At 48.7% G+C, this 17,493-nt stretch overlaps 8 protein-coding genes across 8 annotated transcripts; 3 read left to right on the top strand and 5 right to left on the bottom strand.

Moving 5' to 3' along the window:
- Nucleotides 1-579: 579 nt before the first annotated feature.
- Nucleotides 580-3,015, top strand: pmt2 (uncharacterized protein; the record flags this gene model as incomplete). The annotated part of the gene is made up of 5 exons (XM_016746680.1): nt 580-720; nt 777-1,318; nt 1,367-1,460; nt 1,538-2,297; nt 2,366-3,015. 5 exons carry the CDS (start codon nt 580-582, stop codon nt 3,013-3,015), a joined length of 2,187 nt encoding a protein of 728 aa, XP_016600396.1.
- A 268-nt stretch (nt 3,016-3,283) lies between these two features.
- PEX2_094090 (Rab family GTPase) lies at nt 3,284-4,155 on the bottom strand (the record flags this gene model as incomplete). Its single annotated transcript, XM_016746679.1, has 2 exons — nt 3,284-4,036; nt 4,087-4,155. 2 exons carry the CDS (start codon nt 4,153-4,155, stop codon nt 3,284-3,286), a joined length of 822 nt encoding a protein of 273 aa, XP_016600395.1.
- A 379-nt stretch (nt 4,156-4,534) lies between these two features.
- PEX2_094080 (uncharacterized protein) lies at nt 4,535-6,847 on the top strand (the record flags this gene model as incomplete). Its single annotated transcript, XM_016746678.1, has 2 exons — nt 4,535-4,547; nt 4,611-6,847. The coding sequence occupies 2 exons, from the start codon at nt 4,535-4,537 to the stop codon at nt 6,845-6,847; spliced, it is 2,250 nt and encodes a 749-aa protein (XP_016600394.1).
- Nucleotides 6,848-7,260: 413 nt separating this feature from the next.
- PEX2_094070 (uncharacterized protein) lies at nt 7,261-9,507 on the bottom strand (the record flags this gene model as incomplete). The annotated part of the gene is made up of 1 exon (XM_016746677.1): nt 7,261-9,507. One exon carries the CDS (start codon nt 9,505-9,507, stop codon nt 7,261-7,263), a length of 2,247 nt encoding a protein of 748 aa, XP_016600393.1.
- Nucleotides 9,508-10,185: 678 nt separating this feature from the next.
- On the bottom strand, nt 10,186-11,196 carry PEX2_094060 (aldo/keto reductase; the record flags this gene model as incomplete). Its single annotated transcript, XM_016746676.1, has 3 exons — nt 10,186-10,732; nt 10,799-11,076; nt 11,134-11,196. 3 exons carry the CDS (start codon nt 11,194-11,196, stop codon nt 10,186-10,188), a joined length of 888 nt encoding a protein of 295 aa, XP_016600392.1.
- A 357-nt stretch (nt 11,197-11,553) lies between these two features.
- PEX2_094050 (uncharacterized protein) lies at nt 11,554-13,690 on the top strand (the record flags this gene model as incomplete). The annotated part of the gene is made up of 6 exons (XM_016746675.1): nt 11,554-11,905; nt 11,959-11,968; nt 12,021-12,051; nt 12,120-12,270; nt 12,321-13,426; nt 13,490-13,690. 6 exons carry the CDS (start codon nt 11,554-11,556, stop codon nt 13,688-13,690), a joined length of 1,851 nt encoding a protein of 616 aa, XP_016600391.1.
- A 403-nt stretch (nt 13,691-14,093) lies between these two features.
- PEX2_094040 (uncharacterized protein) lies at nt 14,094-15,206 on the bottom strand (the record flags this gene model as incomplete). Its single annotated transcript, XM_016746674.1, has 7 exons — nt 14,094-14,203; nt 14,260-14,583; nt 14,646-14,660; nt 14,741-14,754; nt 14,812-14,846; nt 14,943-14,962; nt 15,167-15,206. 7 exons carry the CDS (start codon nt 15,204-15,206, stop codon nt 14,094-14,096), a joined length of 558 nt encoding a protein of 185 aa, XP_016600390.1.
- Nucleotides 15,207-15,804: 598 nt separating this feature from the next.
- On the bottom strand, nt 15,805-17,005 carry PEX2_094030 (WD domain protein; the record flags this gene model as incomplete). Its single annotated transcript, XM_016746673.1, has 2 exons — nt 15,805-16,748; nt 16,843-17,005. 2 exons carry the CDS (start codon nt 17,003-17,005, stop codon nt 15,805-15,807), a joined length of 1,107 nt encoding a protein of 368 aa, XP_016600389.1.
- Nucleotides 17,006-17,493: the final 488 nt, after the last annotated feature.

Raw genomic sequence — 17,493 nt, 5'->3', positions numbered from 1 at the left:
GAAATCGTTAACTACATGTACATATGTACATTGAGTATGTGTATGATATCGATATCTACTATTTAGGTAGTATAGCACCTATGGGTATAAATGCCACCTATAGATACTACGTAAGTTTCAAAATACCATAACCATGAACGGATATATGCATTAGCATACATTAGTATATATATTTATAGTCTTAGGTATGTAGGTAAGGTACTTATAAGTTGGAACTCGGAATTACGAGGCCATGTTCTGAAAACGGCCCGCTAAAAGTGGACTTGTTTATCCTCCTTGAGGACACGGATCTCACTTTCTCCTTTATTCTCTCAGCCCACTCTCTTGCTTCACTTCACTTTACTTCATTTCATTTCCTTTTTCTTTCTTTTTTTCTTTCGATCTATTCTCGGCATTGCTTCCGGTCTATCCGCTAGATTTGCCCATTCTATCACTCATTTGCCCCAGGGAATGGCTATGTTCTCTTAAGCTATCCGCCCTTCTATTATCGGTCTACCTCGGTATTCCTTACTTGAATTTCTCTACTTTTCTCCCGTTCTATTTGGCACATTTGCTTCTGAAAATACCACAAGGTGCACTATGGCGGGCCTAGACACTGCCGTGAGCACGGGCGCCAAACACGAGTCTGACCTCCGTCGAAGAAATGTCCCTGATACTAGTAAAGTTCATCTGGACTCAAACCGCCTGAATGATGAAGATGTGAAGAAAGCTAGAACACAGGTGAGATAACCTTCTTCGGCATCATCCTATACGCTCTTCTAATCCCACTCGGACAGTCACCCTCGTTCCTCCATGTGCTATCTAGCTGGGAGCCGATCATTGCTCCCATCATCCTGACTGCCCTCGCCCTCTTCACCCGCCTATACCAGATCGGTCGTTCCAACATTGTGACTTGGGACGAGGCCCATTTCGGCAAATTCGGTTCCCACTATCTCAAACGCGAGTTCTATTTCGATGTCCACCCGCCTTTGGGAAAGATGCTAGTTGGCCTGTCCGGCTATCTTGCTGGCTATAATGGGTCATTTGAATTCAAGTCTGGCGAGAAGTATCCAGAAGATGTGAACTATACCTTTATGCGAGCCTTCAATGCTGCCTTTGGTATAGTCTGCATTCCCCTTGCCTACTACACTGCGCGAGAGTTGAACTTCCGTCGGGCCACAGTCTGGTTGATCAGCCTGATGGTGCTGTGTGAGAACTCCTACGCGACAATTTCTCGGTTTATACTTCTTGACTCCATGCTGCTCTGCTTCACGTTTACTACCACAATGTGCTGGGCAAGATTCCACCGGCTGCAGCGTGATAGCTTTTCACTGGAATGGTATGCCTGGCTTTGTTTGACTGGCTTGAGCATTGGATGTGTCTGTAGTGTTAAATGGGTCGGTTTCTTCTGCACTGCTCTTGTTGGTCTTTATACTATTGACGACCTTTGGAATAAATTTGGCGACCTGAAGATGCCACGGGTGAGTGCTTGCTTTCAGCCCCCCTTTCCCAAAAATTCGATTACCGATTAGCTGGCTAATACGATGCGTTCGAACAGGCTGTGCTCGCAAAGCACTTGATTGCTCGTGTTGTGGGACTGATTGTTATTCCAATCTTAGTCTACATGTTTTCTTTCTATCTGCACTTCCTGGTTCTGGCGAACAGTGGTCCAGGTGATGCCCAGATGAGCTCGCTTTTCCAAGCCAACCTCCAAGGTACCGAGGTTGGCAGAGACAGCCCTCTTGAGCTTGCAATTGGGTCGCGCATCACACTCAAAAATATGGGCTACGGAGGAGGGCTTTTGCATTCCCACGTTCAAACCTTCCCGGAGGGATCTATGCAGCAGCAGGTCACCTGCTACCACCACAAAGATGCCAACAATGACTGGTTCATCTACCCCAACCGACAGGAACCGGACTACAATGCCACTGCTGATCTGCGGTTTGTTGGCGATGGCGATATCATTCGACTGATTCACGGACAAACAGGTCGCAACCTGCATTCCCACGCTATTCCAGCGCCAATCACTAAATCACACCACGAGGTGTCATCTTACGGAAATATTACCATTGGAGACGACAAAGACCACTGGAAAGTGGAGGTGGTCGATGATGTTGCATCTCGGGACCGATCCAGGATCCGGACACTCACAACAGCATTCCGACTCCGCCATCCAGTCCTTGGCTGCTATCTGCGGGCAGGAAATGTCAATCTACCCCAATGGGGATTCAAGCAGATTGAAACAACGTGTACCAAAGAAAACAAACCAGGTGATGTGTACACTCACTGGAATGTTGAGTCTCATACCAACGAGCGCTGTAAGCTTATCCCCTTTTCAAGAACTTTATATTGACGAGCCCAATCAGACTTATTGACATATCCACAGTGCCCCCTGGTGACCCTGGCTCCTATAAATCGCCCTTCTTGAAGGACTTCATCCACCTCAATGTGGCTATGATGACCTCTAACAACGCTCTGGTTCCTGATCCCGACAAGCAAGATGACTTGGCTTCTAAGTTTTGGCAATGGCCAATTCTCAATGTCGGCCTCCGCATGTGTTCTTGGGATGATAGCGTTGTCAAATACTATCTTCTAGGAAACCCTCTGGTCTATTGGGGAAGCACTGCGACTCTTGGTGGATTTGGTCTTTTGTTCCTTTGGTACCTTCTACGCTGGCAGAGGGGGTACAATGATCTTAGCAACGAGGAGATCAGTCACATCCACTACTCTGGCGTGTACCCGGTCATCGGATGGGTGTTGCATTACCTTCCCTTTATCATAATGGCCCGTGTGACTTATGTCCACCATTACTATCCGGCTCTCTACTATGCCATCCTGAACTTTGGCTTCTGTGTTGATTGGGTGACACGGAAGATGAACCCTAGATTGTCGGCAGCGGTGTATGCCTTCCTTTACGTGATTATTGTGGGATTGTTCATTCATTTCCGAGCCATCGTGTTTGGAATGGAGGGTTCTAACCAGCAATGGACTCACCTACGCTGGCTACCCGGATGGAAAATGGCGAATGTGAATTAATCATGGGTTGCTTGATGAGCTTGATGACGCGTTTTCGTCTCTGCTTGTTAACTCGTGTTGACTACCTCCAACTGGACCTTACATCAGCACGGATAATTTCACTTTACTTTCTGTATTTGTAAAGAAAAATGCAATGTTATTAGAGATAGTAAAGTCCTCATTCCGATAGTCCATAGCCACGCTTGGTGTCTGGTAACAATTTAGTTGAATATGAAGATGTGTCGGGGGGCCATATGTTGCTGACTATTTATTATTACGGGCTGTCGATTTAGCAACACCCCCCAGTCCAACCGTTGCCGCCTTTGCGCATAGCATCATCCATTCCCAATGTGACAGTTCTAGACACTCCTGTGTTTGCTCCTCCGGAGGCCCCGAATCCTTTCACGCCGCTCCGCCGATCATTGAGGTCATATTTTCCCGTTTCAATATTACGATAGATTCTCTCAGCGACCTCCAGGAATGCTCGTTCAACGCCATCTCCAGATTTGGCACTCGTTTCAACATAGCGAACCACATTGTTCATGCGACACCATTCTTCAGCTTCCTCCTGGGTCACCTGCCTTTGATTTGATCCAGAACTGGCCCCCGTCAGATCAGTCTTATTACCGACTAGGATGACAACGATGCCATCTTCTGCAATATGCCGTAGATCCTGTAGCCACTGGGTGCAGGATATAAAGGTCGAATGCCTGGATATATCAAAGACTAGGAGAGCGCCAGAGGCGCCCCGGAAGTAAGAGCGGGTGATAGACTTGTAGGTCTCTTGTCCAGCGGTATCCCACAGGGAAAGTTTCATGCGTTTCTGATTGGGGGAACCTTGTGGTTTTCGTGGAGGAGTAGGAAGCCCGGAGGTGGTAGATGCTTCTGGGAATGTATCACCCGACGATCCGGGGGAAGGCTCATCAAGTTCTAGCTCTAGTGAAGCTGGGGGACCAACTGGCACAATTCGCGACCCAAACTCGACTCCAATGGTCACATCATGAGATGGAGAAAAGCGGCCTTCACAAAGTCGGACGGTGAGCTATTGTTTGATTAGCGTGAGGCACAAGGTCAAAGACCGATAACACTTACGCTGGACTTGCCAGTGCCAGAGTCACCAATGCAGACAAGCTTAGCAATATAATCCCATGGCTGTGACATGGAGAGAGTAAAGAGAGTAATAAAAAAAAAAAGTAGTCCAGGAATCAGAGATGGGAAAGGAAACAGAGGTCAGTTTACCTATATTGTAGATACATCTGGAGACCTCATGGTTATCAGCTGAGTCATCTATCAGGCCTGACGTGCCCGTATGACGCTTTCATCAGCTGCGTGACCCTATGGTCCTTCACTTTATCCTCCAGTTCTCCTAGATTTGACATATCTCACAAAAAAGAAACAAATTCCAAGTCCTTCCTCTCCCTTTACTTCCCTTGACTCTCTAATATCCGACCGTACTTGATTTCCTCAGCATATTCCCTCCAGACATTTATCACTAGTCCTGTCCCACTCACCGTACTTCCTTGGTTACGATAACAGGGCCATGTTCTCTGAATGTAGGAAGCGGAAGATCCTGAGTATTAAATGACTATATCGCTAACGCTACTATTTTACCTTAGATGCCTCACGATTCCTTGCTCAGTCACAGTCACGAGTAACCTCTCGGCCAGATGAGATTCAAAGAACGGGTCGTAGCCGCCCTGGTCAACACCAAGGGAACCCTCGGCACCCCTCATCACGCTCCTTCTTACGACCTAGCAATCCTTATCGACCGGGTGCATCCCAAACATCTCAATTTCCTTTTGCCCCCCGCAGCTCGGTTCAACAAGCTCCCCTGTTCTTCAGTGCTACTGATGAATTCCGAGAGGAAGATGACGAAACAGAACGTGAGCGAGAAATCGCTGATTTCTATGCACTCCAACGATCAAGACGACATTTTGGCGACAGCAACTTGAAGGAATCTTCGGAACTCGACGATTCTGAACGTTCAGGTTTCGAAGAGGAAAGCTCACCATACAACGATCGTCCTGGCAAAGGCATAAAAAGCTCATGGCGGGGAGAAGAGGGTGTTTTTAGTGCTCGTCCTTTTCCTATCGATTCTGTGGCAGAAGCCCCAGAGCATGAATCGGCATCTCCATCCAGCCCAGGCAGTAGCAAAGTTCGAGGTCATTTAGTTGATATCGGTCTGGAGGATTCTTTAAGGGCCGATGTTGACGATGATCAGGTGTTATCTAATCCCGGTGCCCAAGATCCACCTGTTCAGCGATTCCGAGAACGAGAACTACTGAAGGAGCCCTCTGGCCCCAGCCAGCATGGACATACTGTAGAGCAGGCTGAGCTTTTCTTGCAAGATACCCCACGGCCGCCCAGCTCAGCAAGCTCATTCCCAACATCGGTATCACCACTAGCCTCAGAAAACACAGTGCACGATGCCTTCTGGGGCCAGTTGTTTTTGATATCTCTCGCGGGATTGTTTGCTTCTGCATTTCTTGTGTATCTTCACACATCTACACCATCTGGAGACAAATCAAGATGGGGCGATACAATATACATGACTGTCCATGGATCTTTCTTCCTCCTTGGGATATATACTATTGTATCAATTCTTGTGTCCCTCCTTTGGTTGGCCTTACTACGATCCTATGTGCGACTTCTGGTCCATGTGATTCTAGTCGCCGTTCCCACTATCTTATATTCATTCTCCTTATATCCTTTCATCTCAAGTTTCAAGGGGCCATGGCATGGGGCAAGCATCCAAGACAAGGCGATGAGATGGGGCTCTGCTGTCCCGTTTCTCATAGCTACCATGTGGATCTACAATATTGTGCGTGGCCGTCAGTCTATAGGGAAGGCCATAGGCATTCTTGAATTTGCCTGTCGAATCTTGGCTGCCAATCCCGAGCTGCTTGCTCTTGGTCTGGGTGCCTTGGTCTGCGTTGTTTCCTGGACGTGGATCTGGATGCTGATGTTCACTCGAGTCTTCTTGGGTGGTCATCTTGTTAGCTCAAAATCGTTCATCATTGACGTGGGGAGCTGGTGGCTGGGTATCTATTTCATCGTTGTTTATCTATGGTCGATCGGCGTCATCGCAGGCATCCAGCGTGCTGTCACCGCTGCAACAGTGAGCCAGTGGTATTTCCATCGTTTGACTACACCTGCTCCAACCTCGAGGCAAATTGTTCAGGCAGCTGTCGTTCACGCCGCCACAACTCTCTTCGGCACGATCTCTTTATCCAGACTACTAGGGCTGCTGGTTCGACTTCCTCTTCTCTTGTTACCAGGTCGCATCTCCTCGTTGCTCAGTCTGTTTGCCTATTCACTCGTCCCCACCCCAATTACTTACTTGACCAATCCTCTATCTCTCACCTATGCAGCGATTCATTCGCAGCCTCTTGCCGCTTCCTCCCGGGGGTTGAGCCAAATGGCTATCCTTGCCCCATCGGCGGCGTCAACGTCTTTACACCCCCGTTCATATTCTCAGTCCCCCGGGAACTCGGAGTCTCTACTCTCATACCGGCTGTCCAAGTTGATCCTTTACGCTGCGCGTTTCATGATGTCTTTGGCCTTAGGGTTCGGTGGTTGGGTGACCACTGCTCGGAGTCTGACAACCTCTGCGTCCAGTGGCACCATTCGTGGTAGTCTCTATGCCTACGTCGTCGGCCTTATTGCTGGGACAATTGGCTGGACCACACTGGGTGCGATGGAAGGTGTGATCGCAGATATTGTAGATGCAGCGGTGATTTGCTGGGCAAGCGAAGTCGGTATTTACGGCAGAGAAGCCCGGTATTGCCGCGAGGCTGGTTGGCTCTTTGGTGATTCGCAGCCTCGCTTCGGACATGAATATCAAGAGGTCTAGGTCAGGGTGTTTTTCTTTTTCTTTCTATTTCTTTCTTTTTCTTCATCTTATAAGTCCCTACCTCATGCACCATTTCGTTGTACAATTGAGCGGGTTATAATGATTCCATATGCTTTAGCGAAATTCTTTTTTTGGAAGACTTGACAGGCAAATACATTCTGCATTTACATCTCGGTTGCAAGCGATACCAAAACAACTCTTTGAGAAAATAATGTATTCTTTTGCATCCCCCATGGTATATTCGAATTGCAAATAGCTACATGAAAATCCAGGGCTCGTGGTATCATGAGAAAATATAAAGGGAAAGGCAATGACCTGAGCGGAAAAAAAACAAGGCCTCCCCTGAGACGCCATATGAAGCATGTTCCGAGTGACAGGAGAAAAAGAAAAAGGAGACAAATATAAAAGATGAATTAGAGACCAAGACGTCCACTCCACTCCACTCGTTCTTTCGAGCACCATTCTTTCAGCAGGGACCAGCCAAACCGAACCACTTCGATGGGCGGGGTAGTGCCACTAAGTGGTAGGAAATAGCTTCCAGCATAGTCGCCAGCCTTGAGAGATGATCGACCTCTTTCCGAGTAATTTCGAGATCGCTGGGACCAGATCGTTGGGAAATCACGACCAAGGACATCTTCAGAGAGACCCCGGGTGCCCTCTATCCATAGCCTCTGGGACTCTTTGTAGCACTCAGGAAGACGAGCCTTCAGCTCGGAAAATTCCTTTCTGCTTTTCCTGTTCTCATCCGACAGGGCTGCGTTTCCATCACTCCCAGGGGTGGGAACCGGGGTGTGCTCTCCGGGAATTGGGGTTATCGCGAGGCGTTCAAGATCAAGAGTGTGGATGGCAGTGAAGGACACAGCCCCAAGGAGCAAGCAGAGACTGTTCAATGCCGGATAAGATACACTGTTCTTCCTGACCACACGCCAGTATGGCACAATAGACAGCCATGTGGAGGAATCCCCGACCTGGCGTGATGAAGCTTTGGCCTGATCGTTCGCTACAAACGCCATAATGAAGGACAACAACGCTTCGATTGCAGTCACAACGGCTAACTTTTCGTCGGTGACTGAGGTCCCGGTTTTAGAGGTATGCCGCTCTGCGGCATGTTTCAATTCACGGCCGATACTCGCAAACTTTTGCCACTCATCCCACCATACCTGCCGTTCATTGCGCGTACGGCCATCTGCCTGTGCCGGAGAAGCTTTCATGATTGACCCGGGATCGACGGAATGACGCTTGTTGGCGGGATAAGAAGGAGTTCTGCCATCGGTCTCTCCGAGCTCGTTTCGACGAGAGGTGGGAGGTTTCAGGTCTTTCAGATCTTTCACCGGTGTGATCGAAGCTGCTTTTGTTTTGTCATTGGCGATTGAATGAGAGGTCAGGTGTGCCTGAGGAACCGGCGTTCGAGGCTTTTCGGGGAAGCTTTTCGGCTCCTTTGAGCGACCATATTGAGAGGCAAGGGGTTCACCAGTATCATGTTTCTTGCCTTTCAGATCCCCGAATGTGTGCCCACGAGAGGAACTGGTATCTCCTCCCTTTTTCCTGAAATGGGAGACATCATCACGATCAGTATCCTGGCTGACCGGTGAATCTGACAGATGTGCTTTCCTTTTACCAGAGAATTTAAGCAAAGCCTCGACACGCTTTCGGTTCGCTCTTCCGTACCGCAGTTTGGTAAGAAGCTGCGTCTTTTGTGGGTCGGCACGGGCGTGGTCTCTTGGATGTTCGTGGGTATTGGATTCTTTGGCAGGCAATCCCTTTCCTGCCCGACTATTGCGAGACGGTGAACGGTCCTCAAGGCGGGCCAACTCCTTTTCAATATCTGGAGGGAGGGTAGGAGACAGCAAGCGCGGAAGTCTGGGACCACCCGATGTCGGTGGGAGAGTAGGCGAAAGAAGTGCGGGTAGCTTGGGGGAGTGCGATTTGGCAGGGCTGGGCTGTCGGCGTGTTTCTTTTTCGGGAGACAGTCGCAGTTTCTTTGTAGTATGTGCCTCGGACTTCTTAGTCACTGAGGGGTTAGGGAATTCATGTTCCGACCCAGATGGCCGTTTCTGGCCCGCTCTTTCGGGAGAGAGACGCGCATGTGACTTCGGCGGCATTCGAGGCATTTTAGTCTTATCGGTATTCTTGGGAGGCTCCGAAGGTGTCATCTGTCGTCTTTCCTCGGGCTTGGCGGAGTTTGATGCGCCTCGGCTGCCCGCTTCGAGGCCAACGGGGGATGCGACAGCGACACTGGTCTTCTGGGTCTTGTAGTCCTTGAGACTAATTTTCTTTTTGGCCACGGTTTCTCTTGAACTTTCTCCAGCGCTTGGGGCTGTCGACCGATCGGTCATCATGCGCCCCGTTTCGTCTGACCAGTCCCCGACGGCTAGAAGCAATGAGTCTGTGTCGTGGTGTGTCAAGAAGGTCATATATTGTAGTTGCTGCTCCTCCAAGCTGAAGGGTCTGTCATGCCCTACAGCCCAATTGTTGGCGGACCGGTTTCCCAGGTTAAAGGGCGTTTTGGTCGGAAATGTGAGTAGATATGGAACGGGGGGAAGGACGTCGTCAGAGAGGCGCTGCAATCGTTGGTCAAGCACTTCACGGTCCGACGTGGGGGAACTTGCAGCTCGGGGGGTTGTAGTGGTTTGGGAATGGCGTTTCTCGTTCACCGACATCGCAGTGCGCAGGGTTTCGCGATTTGTTCTTCCACAAGAGATGCTGGTATAATACGCGCTCCAAGCACAATTTGGGGCAAAGTCTATCACCGGTTTCTGTTTCTCAAGTCGGTATGGCAAGCTGCCTGGTGATAGTCAACGCATTGGGTCAAGTGAAGGATAGTGGATGTACAAGATCCGGCCTTGTTCAGGTGCCGAATAATCAGGGCATCCTATCACTATCGCGCGTGGGGGGTGTTCCCATAACCCTGGGGTTTCGAAGTCGCGCAATTGGGAGGGAGAAATAAACACAGTCGAGGTAATAAAGAAAAAGTGGGATGTGTCACAATGAGAGGGTGACCTCTTTCCATGAAGGAGCGAGAGATGGGAAATGTCCCCGGATAGAATGAAAGAGATGAATTGGAGAAGGTTACGTTAGGGCGGTTACGGTGCCTGTTGCTTATCGGCTTATCGTTACCGTATAATTTCATTACAGTACAAGGTACTCCGTATAAATGTGTATGTACTGGCATAGCTATATATCATTGATGAACGATTTGAGCTATGTTATATATATGTATATATGTTATATATGTAGGATGTATGTACCTTGTCATCTTGACAAACAAGCAAGGAATGAATCTATCTATAAGAGTTCAATGTTCTTATGCCAGGTTTGTTCCTAGAACCTCTCAACATTCAGGAACGATCATCCTCTGCAAATTTCTCACGCCAGAAGGCACGGTAATGTTTCTGCTCCCCTATCTTAGAGATCTCGTCAACCTCTTGCGGGGTCAATTTGAATGTAAATGTGCGCAGATAGCTGTTTAGGCGGGCTTCTTTGCCACTGGTGGTGATAGACACACAGCCACGGTCAATGATCCAGCGTAACAGGATCTCGGACTCGCTGACTGCATATTTGGTGGCCAAAGAAGAGAGCAGGGGGTCTAATGGCCCGCCCTGTGCCCGGGTGGCAGGGGTGAGGCCTCCATAACTAACAGTCTTGATACCTTTACCCTCTTGGTAGGGAACAAGATTGCCATGTTGAAGGTAAGGGTGGAACTCAATTTGATTCACAGATGGTACCACTTTAGCGGTTTCAAGAATGGTCTCCAAGTCGCTTTGTAGGAAATTGGACACACCAATAGACCGAGCTTTCCCAGATTGCTTTACTTGCTCCATGGCAGCCCAGGCAGCTTGAAGCTCTTCCTTGGACTTTGCAAAGTACGGAGCATGGATCAAGTAACTACTCCAATTATTAGAAGTGGTTCCCGATCGAGCCATTAGTCACACCACGCTGGAGTTCACCTACAGATCCACATAGTCAAGCTGGAGCTTCTTGAGACTAGTATCAATGGCCTGAGGAATATCGGCGATATTGGGGAGGACCTTAGTCGTCACGATGAGTTTCTCACGAGATACCCCGCTCTCTTTGATTGCCTGTCCCAATTCCTCCTCGGTTTGGTAGATTTCAGCTCCATCGAGGTGGTGGTATCCTAGTTTCGTTGCCGTCTTGATTGATTCGACCAGTTCATTATTGATACCGGTGTCGGACTTCTTAAACCACGCGGTGCCAGTACCATATCCAACCTGGATTTGTTAGAGAACATTGCCGATATCATGTGGGGTAATGGTGGGTTTACTCACGACAGGGACCGAGGTACCGTCGTTGAGGTCCAATGTAGGAATAGACGAAATAGTGTTTGCCATGGTTCTAAATTGGTTGAAAAGGGGCAAAATATAGGATGATGACAAGATGTTGTAAGGGGATACTTTCGACCAGGGCGTGGTACCTCATGGCGCTGTCCACGGGTGGGCCTAGACAATGATTAATAATTGTCAATTATGTCATTTCTAACTCCCGCTCTCGCATATTTCCCGAGGTTAGTATCTACTACTATCTTCACTTGGATTCATATCCTTGAGCAATTACTTGATCTCTCTCTCTTTCTCTCTCTCTCTCTCACTTTCTCTATGAACTTTCGTGTGCTCACGTGTTCAAGAAATCGGTATATGTTTCCACGCACCAACGTTTGGTCACCGTCAGTTCGGAATCGTTTAAACAAGATGGTATCACATCTTTCAACTGCCGGGGTCTCCCTGGCTGAATTACCGAAATCAAAGGTTTTCACTTCTAAATTGCCGTCTGATCCGGCTTTTGATACACCGGAATCCTCGCATAAGGCCCCAAGGGAAACTTTGGGGCCTCGCATGGTCAAAGGAGCTTTGTTCACATACATTCGCCCAGAACAGACCGATGAGCCAGAACTACTAGGAGTCAGTTTGAAAGCGATGAAAGACTTGGGATTGAAACTAGGCGAGGAACAAACATCGCGATTTAAGGCGCTGGTCGCCGGGAATGAGATTTGGTGGAACGAGGAACAGGGTGGAATCTACCCATGGGCACAGTGTTATGGAGGTGAGTATCCACGTTTTCATGCATGAGAAATGCAAAGAGACTAACATCCGCAGGGTGGCAATTGTAAGCTGCGAAAGAAGCTCGAGATACAACGTTAACGGCTGACAACATACAGCGGTTCATGGGCCGGACAACTTGGAGACGGGGTCAGTCAATAAGTTAACCTACGAATGAGTCCTCAGCTCACTAGAGATACTAATGACCGGCAAATTAGCGTGCAATCAGTCTCTTCGAATGCACCAGCCCGCAGACAAATACGCGATATGAGCTGCAACTGAAAGGAGCAGGCAAAACACCCTATTCGCGTTTCGCAGACGGGAAAGCTGTCCTCCGGTCAAGTATTCGTGAATACGTGGTCTCAGAAGGTAAGAATCCTTGCATGAAACCCAAAGACAGACCATTGAAACCTTGACAGCTCTCTCTGCCCTCGGTATACCAACCACTCGGGCACTCTCACTCACCTTGGTCCCCAATGCCAAGGTATTGCGAGAGCGTCTTGAACCAGGAGCAATTGTTGCTCGGTTTGCTGAGAGTTGGTTAAGAATCGGCACCTTTGATCTTCTTCGCGTTCGCGGAGACCGTGAGCTGATCAGAAAGCTTGCGACATATGTTGCAGAAGACGTTTTTAGCGGGTGGGAATCCCTTCCCGCCATTGTATCGCTGCAGGACCAGCAGTCCTCCACCCAAATCGATAATCCCCAAAGGGGTATCCCCGGTGATCAAGTACAAGAACACCAAGATGTACAAGAAAACCGATTTGCTAGACTGTATCGAGAAATCGCTCGCCGCAATGCTAAGACAGTGGCCGCGTGGCAGGCCTACGGCTTCATGAATGGCGTGCTGAACACCGACAACACATCTATTTACGGCTTGTCGCTGGACTACGGCCCATTTGCGTTCATGGACAACTTTGACCCCCAGTACACCCCGAACCATGATGACCATATGCTGCGATATGCCTATCGCAACCAACCCAGCATTATCTGGTGGAATCTGGTCCGACTCGGGGAGTCACTAGGTGAGTTGATTGGGGCTGGAAACCGGGTTGACGAGGAAAGCTTTGTCAACGATGGGGTGACGGAGGAGTTTGAACCAGAACTCGTCAAACGCGCGGAGAAAATCATTGAGCGTGTGGGCGAAGAGTTCAAAGCAGTATTCCTAAACGAATACAAGCGCTTGATGGGCCAGAGGCTAGGACTCAAAACACAAGCTGAGTCGGACTTTCAAAATCTTTTTTCAGAAATGCTAGACACACTTGAAGCACTCGAACTGGACTTCAACCACTTCTTCCGTCGGCTTTCAGGGCTGTCACTGTCTAATCTGGAGACCGAAGAAGGCCGAAGGGAAGCAGCCTCGGTCTTCTTCCACGCCGAAGGTTTCGGTGTGATTGGATATACCGAGGCTACAGCTAGAGATCGCATTGCGAAATGGCTGGATGGTTGGCGGCTTCGCGTCCTAGAGGACTGGGGCCCAGCAAACGACGAGGAAAGACAAAAGGCTATGAAATCCGTCAACCCGAATGTAAGCCCCTATCAAAAAAAAAAAAAATTCAAGTCCGGTGCAGATTGACTAACCCATTGATAGTTTGTTCCTCGAGGGTGGATTCTCGACGAGGTCATCGAGCGTGTGGAGCGCAAAGGCGACCGAGATGTTCTAGGTCGGATCATGCAGATGTCTTTGAACCCGTTCAACGATGAATGGGATCTTCATAAGGAAGAGGAAGAGCGTTTCTGTGGGGATGTCCCCAAGTTCAAGAGGGCTTTGATGTGCAGTTGCAGCTCGTAATCAAGCTATGAGCGCTACGCAGATCTGAACTCTCTAGAAGGCGAGTGTATAATATGGGGTCATTTTGTGGAATCAGAGCCGATTTGAGCTATATAGCAAATGCCGTCGACTCCCGCGAGATAGGCTCAGAGAATTAAAATGTGCAAATACAAATACGAGTATTTGCCAGGCTCCCTACTTCACATTTTATACGCGTTATCATAAAACCCGAGAATTACCAAATAACCTAGGTAGGAGACATCAAAAGTTAGATCATGTTAACCTTGTCAGGTGTTGATCTCTAATCATACATTTTCGGGAAAAAAAGGGAAATTCGTTTCGTGCATGCATGAAATATGTCGTCCAATCCCATGGAAACTGTAGAAAGATGTTGACCAAAAGAGCAATGCAAGCAATGGGCACCTTAGTTAGGGCAAGCGGACTGAACGTGGCCGGGCTGCTTGCACTTGTAGCACATGCGCTCACCCTTGGCCTCGGTGGGGCAGTCGCGAGAGACGTGGCCGACTTCGCCGCCTAATCATGAGTTAGTAGCAGATTCCAGAGAAAGCGAGAAACCCGAGATGACTGACAGTTGTAGCACTTCTGACCCTGAGTGCAGTCACGAGCCATGTGGCCGAAGCCACCACAGGAGTAGCAGGTCTGTTGGCGACCACCGGCACCACCGGGGCCACCGAAACCACCACCGTAGCCGCCGGCGCTGTAACCACCACCGTAGTTACCACCCTGAGAGCAGTTGCGCGCAATGTGGCCGACCTGTCCGCACTTGTAGCACTCCTGGGAACCACCACCGCTGTAGTTGCTGTCACCACCTTGGGGGCATTCGCGAGAAAGATGTCCGGTCTGGCCGCAACGGTAGCATGACTTCTCCTTGGCGGGTTCCTGGCATTCACGGCCTTTTTTTTGGAAAAGTTAGTCAAGTATAACTATCGTCTGCGACATTCAATTTCAAACTTACTCAAGTGACCTTGGCCTGTAATTGTGATTGACTTGATTAGCGAAGTTCTGATGACCAGTCCAGATGTCTAATGGACGAATTTGAGCTGAGCATACCATTGCAGTTGTAGCTGTTTAACTGAAATTAGCTTTTGAATTGAGAGACGAGAGGTGTGAAGGGGATTTACCAGGTAGGGTTTCCCTTCTTGGGGCAGTCCTTAGCCTAGAAAGAGCAGATAAGCCTCATGTCCTCTTCTTCTTCTGCCTTTTTTTTTTTATATATATTCAAATTTCAGAGTCGGGTAAAGGTTGTAATTACCTGGTGAGAAGCCTCGCCGCCTATGAAGAAAGAGGGTGTTAGTTAAATAAAATAAAAAATAAAAAAAAACAACACAAAACAACCAAATCAGGTATCAGGTATCAAGTTGCGCAATAGAAGTCGCAAGAGAGCCCAGATCCAATTTGAATATCCCACAAGCTCCAAGTGAATATGACGTATTCACAGGGATTTGAATTGACTCCAGTTCGCAGAGAAGAACATACAGTTGAAGCAGCCACCACGTCCGGCAGGAGGGAAGTCCATATTTGAATAAGATTGGGGGATGTGTTTTATAGAAAAAGGAATAAAAAGTGAAGAAGTTGAAGAGTCTGCAAAAAAATAGATTGTAGTGCGGGGAGAAATCTTCCCGTAAAGCTGACCGCCCTGAAAAGAGAGAGAGAGAGAGAGAGAGTTGATTTGGGGGAATTTGGCTTCTTTTTCCCCTTCTTCCCTCTCATTGATTCTTTGTTTTCTTCTGTTCTTTTCTGCCAGTTTCATCCCGGTCATCAGTATATATAATGGAACTCATCATGAAATGCAGAAAATGCCTATCCCCTTTTTAATCCTCTCTAAAGGTGTTATGGATGATACCTGAGACGGAAGAATACAAAATGGAGGGGAGAGAGATAGAAGTCAAGAACCAAAATTGAGGATCCAACCTTTTATATAGGGGAACAGCCCCTGTCCTGCCAGGGTCCCCAGTCCAGGTTGAGTACCTTGTGCTACCGAATGCTACACCTCAGGCTTGGGATGCTAATGCAAAGTTCAAAGGGTTCTTTCTTCTTTTCTCTGTTATTAGCATACCTTGATATAGAGAGAGAGATATATATAGCCATATGTAGATATATAGATACACTTTGCGTTAGGTAAAGTCATAACACTCAAGTAACTGTGTTCCAGTCTTTTCTCGAAGGAGAAGTACCCGTTCTTCGTCAAATCCGATAGGCAGGGTCAATTCCTGGCATTCCACATTTAAACGGCCCAAACTGTGGGAAATCGTTCCTAGTCCTGGCTCTGGCTCCTCATCCTTGTTGCCAGTATTGCCAGCGTTGAGCGGAACACCGTTCTCCTCGAAGAATTTGCGGCTACCTAGGGATGAGATCGCCATCTCTAACTCCCATATTCGAATCTCATCCCCTCGAGAGCTTACAGAAACGGCTTTCCCGCGGTTGGTCACCTGAACAGCAGATACGGAAGAGGTATGGCCCCAAAGTCGCCGGCCGCCTTGGACGAACACATTCTCCGATGTAGATACCACAAGGTACATGGTCAACGTGTTGTCGGCATGAGAGGTCAGCAAATACGGATGGGAATAGGACATGGAAGTTGGCGGCTGTTGATGTATGATAGACGGTGCCCTAGGGTCGATCCCAGGTGGATTGTCGACCGACTCGCCTACAGAGTGTCGCCTTTTTCTGGATTGAAGTGGCCTCAATCCATATTGGGAATCCACTGTAGTAGCCAGTCGGGAATCAAGTTGTTGCCCATCTTTGCCTAGACGTAATTCTTGGATCCCCAGAGACCACCCACAACCGATGTGGAAGAAACTATACACAATAGTAGCGACAATCTCAAAGGACGAGACCCGGAGAGATAGCGTCATGGGCGCAACGATGTTATCTGCCTTGAGGGAGGCAACCTGGCGGGGCTCCGAGGCCTCGGCGGTTTCCCCGGCTCGATGGCTGCCAGATCGTAGACTGTACAATGTCAAATCTTTGTGACGGGATACTATCATTAAATAGGGCGACGAGAGAGCCATTGCCGTTATCGCAGCATCACTGTAGCCGACATGAGAGGACTGCAAGTCTAGCTGGGACGTTTGAAGATTTAAGACGAAGAGGCTGAAGTGACCATTTTCCAGTCCGACGGATATCTCGATCTTATCTTGGATCTGGCTTACTGCCAAGGCGGTTGGGGTTATAGGAGATGATTTTGATGGAGCTGACAAAGGGATTCTTGCAAGACAACATGCTGAATCTCTTGTGGTCCAAGCCCGGAGCCCGTGCGCTGAATCTGCCGTGAAGACAATCCCACCACAAAATCTGATCAGCGTAGGAGGGCATGGTGGCTGAGGAAACTCTACCTCAGTGACCCGGCATAGCCCTTTGGACCAATTATGCCGAAGCCGATACTGCCGTTTCCAATTGCCCTCCTGTGCCAAGTGCCCATGATCGAACCAGGTGGCGACCTTGGGCGAATAATCTGTCTTGGTTGGAAGGGTTGTGCGTCTAGTATTTGCGAGGCGGCGGGCACGGGGTCGCACCCATTCCGAGTAATATTGCCTTTTCCAGATCTCAGAGTCCCCACCAAGAGCATGAAAGCGATGTGATAACCTAGTTGAGGTAGCAAGTCAGCGAAACCTCCAAGAAGAACCGACGAAAATAGGAGTGTATATATATACCTTTGACACACGTTAAGGGATGATACTGGTAAAAATGAAAGGATATGAAGCAGCAACTCATTGCTCAGACGAGACAGACGATCAACAGGCCCAATATCGTTTTTAGTGCGGGTCCGCTTTTGCGGTAGATCGGAGTCCCAAGGGTCTCTG

This window comes from Penicillium expansum (genome assembly GCF_000769745.1).
Source record: "Penicillium expansum strain MD-8 chromosome Unknown contig313, whole genome shotgun sequence".
Taxonomy (NCBI): Eukaryota; Fungi; Ascomycota; class Eurotiomycetes; order Eurotiales; family Aspergillaceae; genus Penicillium; species Penicillium expansum.
Note: the sequence above shows the minus strand (reverse complement) of the source record. Positions and strands in the feature narration are given on the sequence as shown.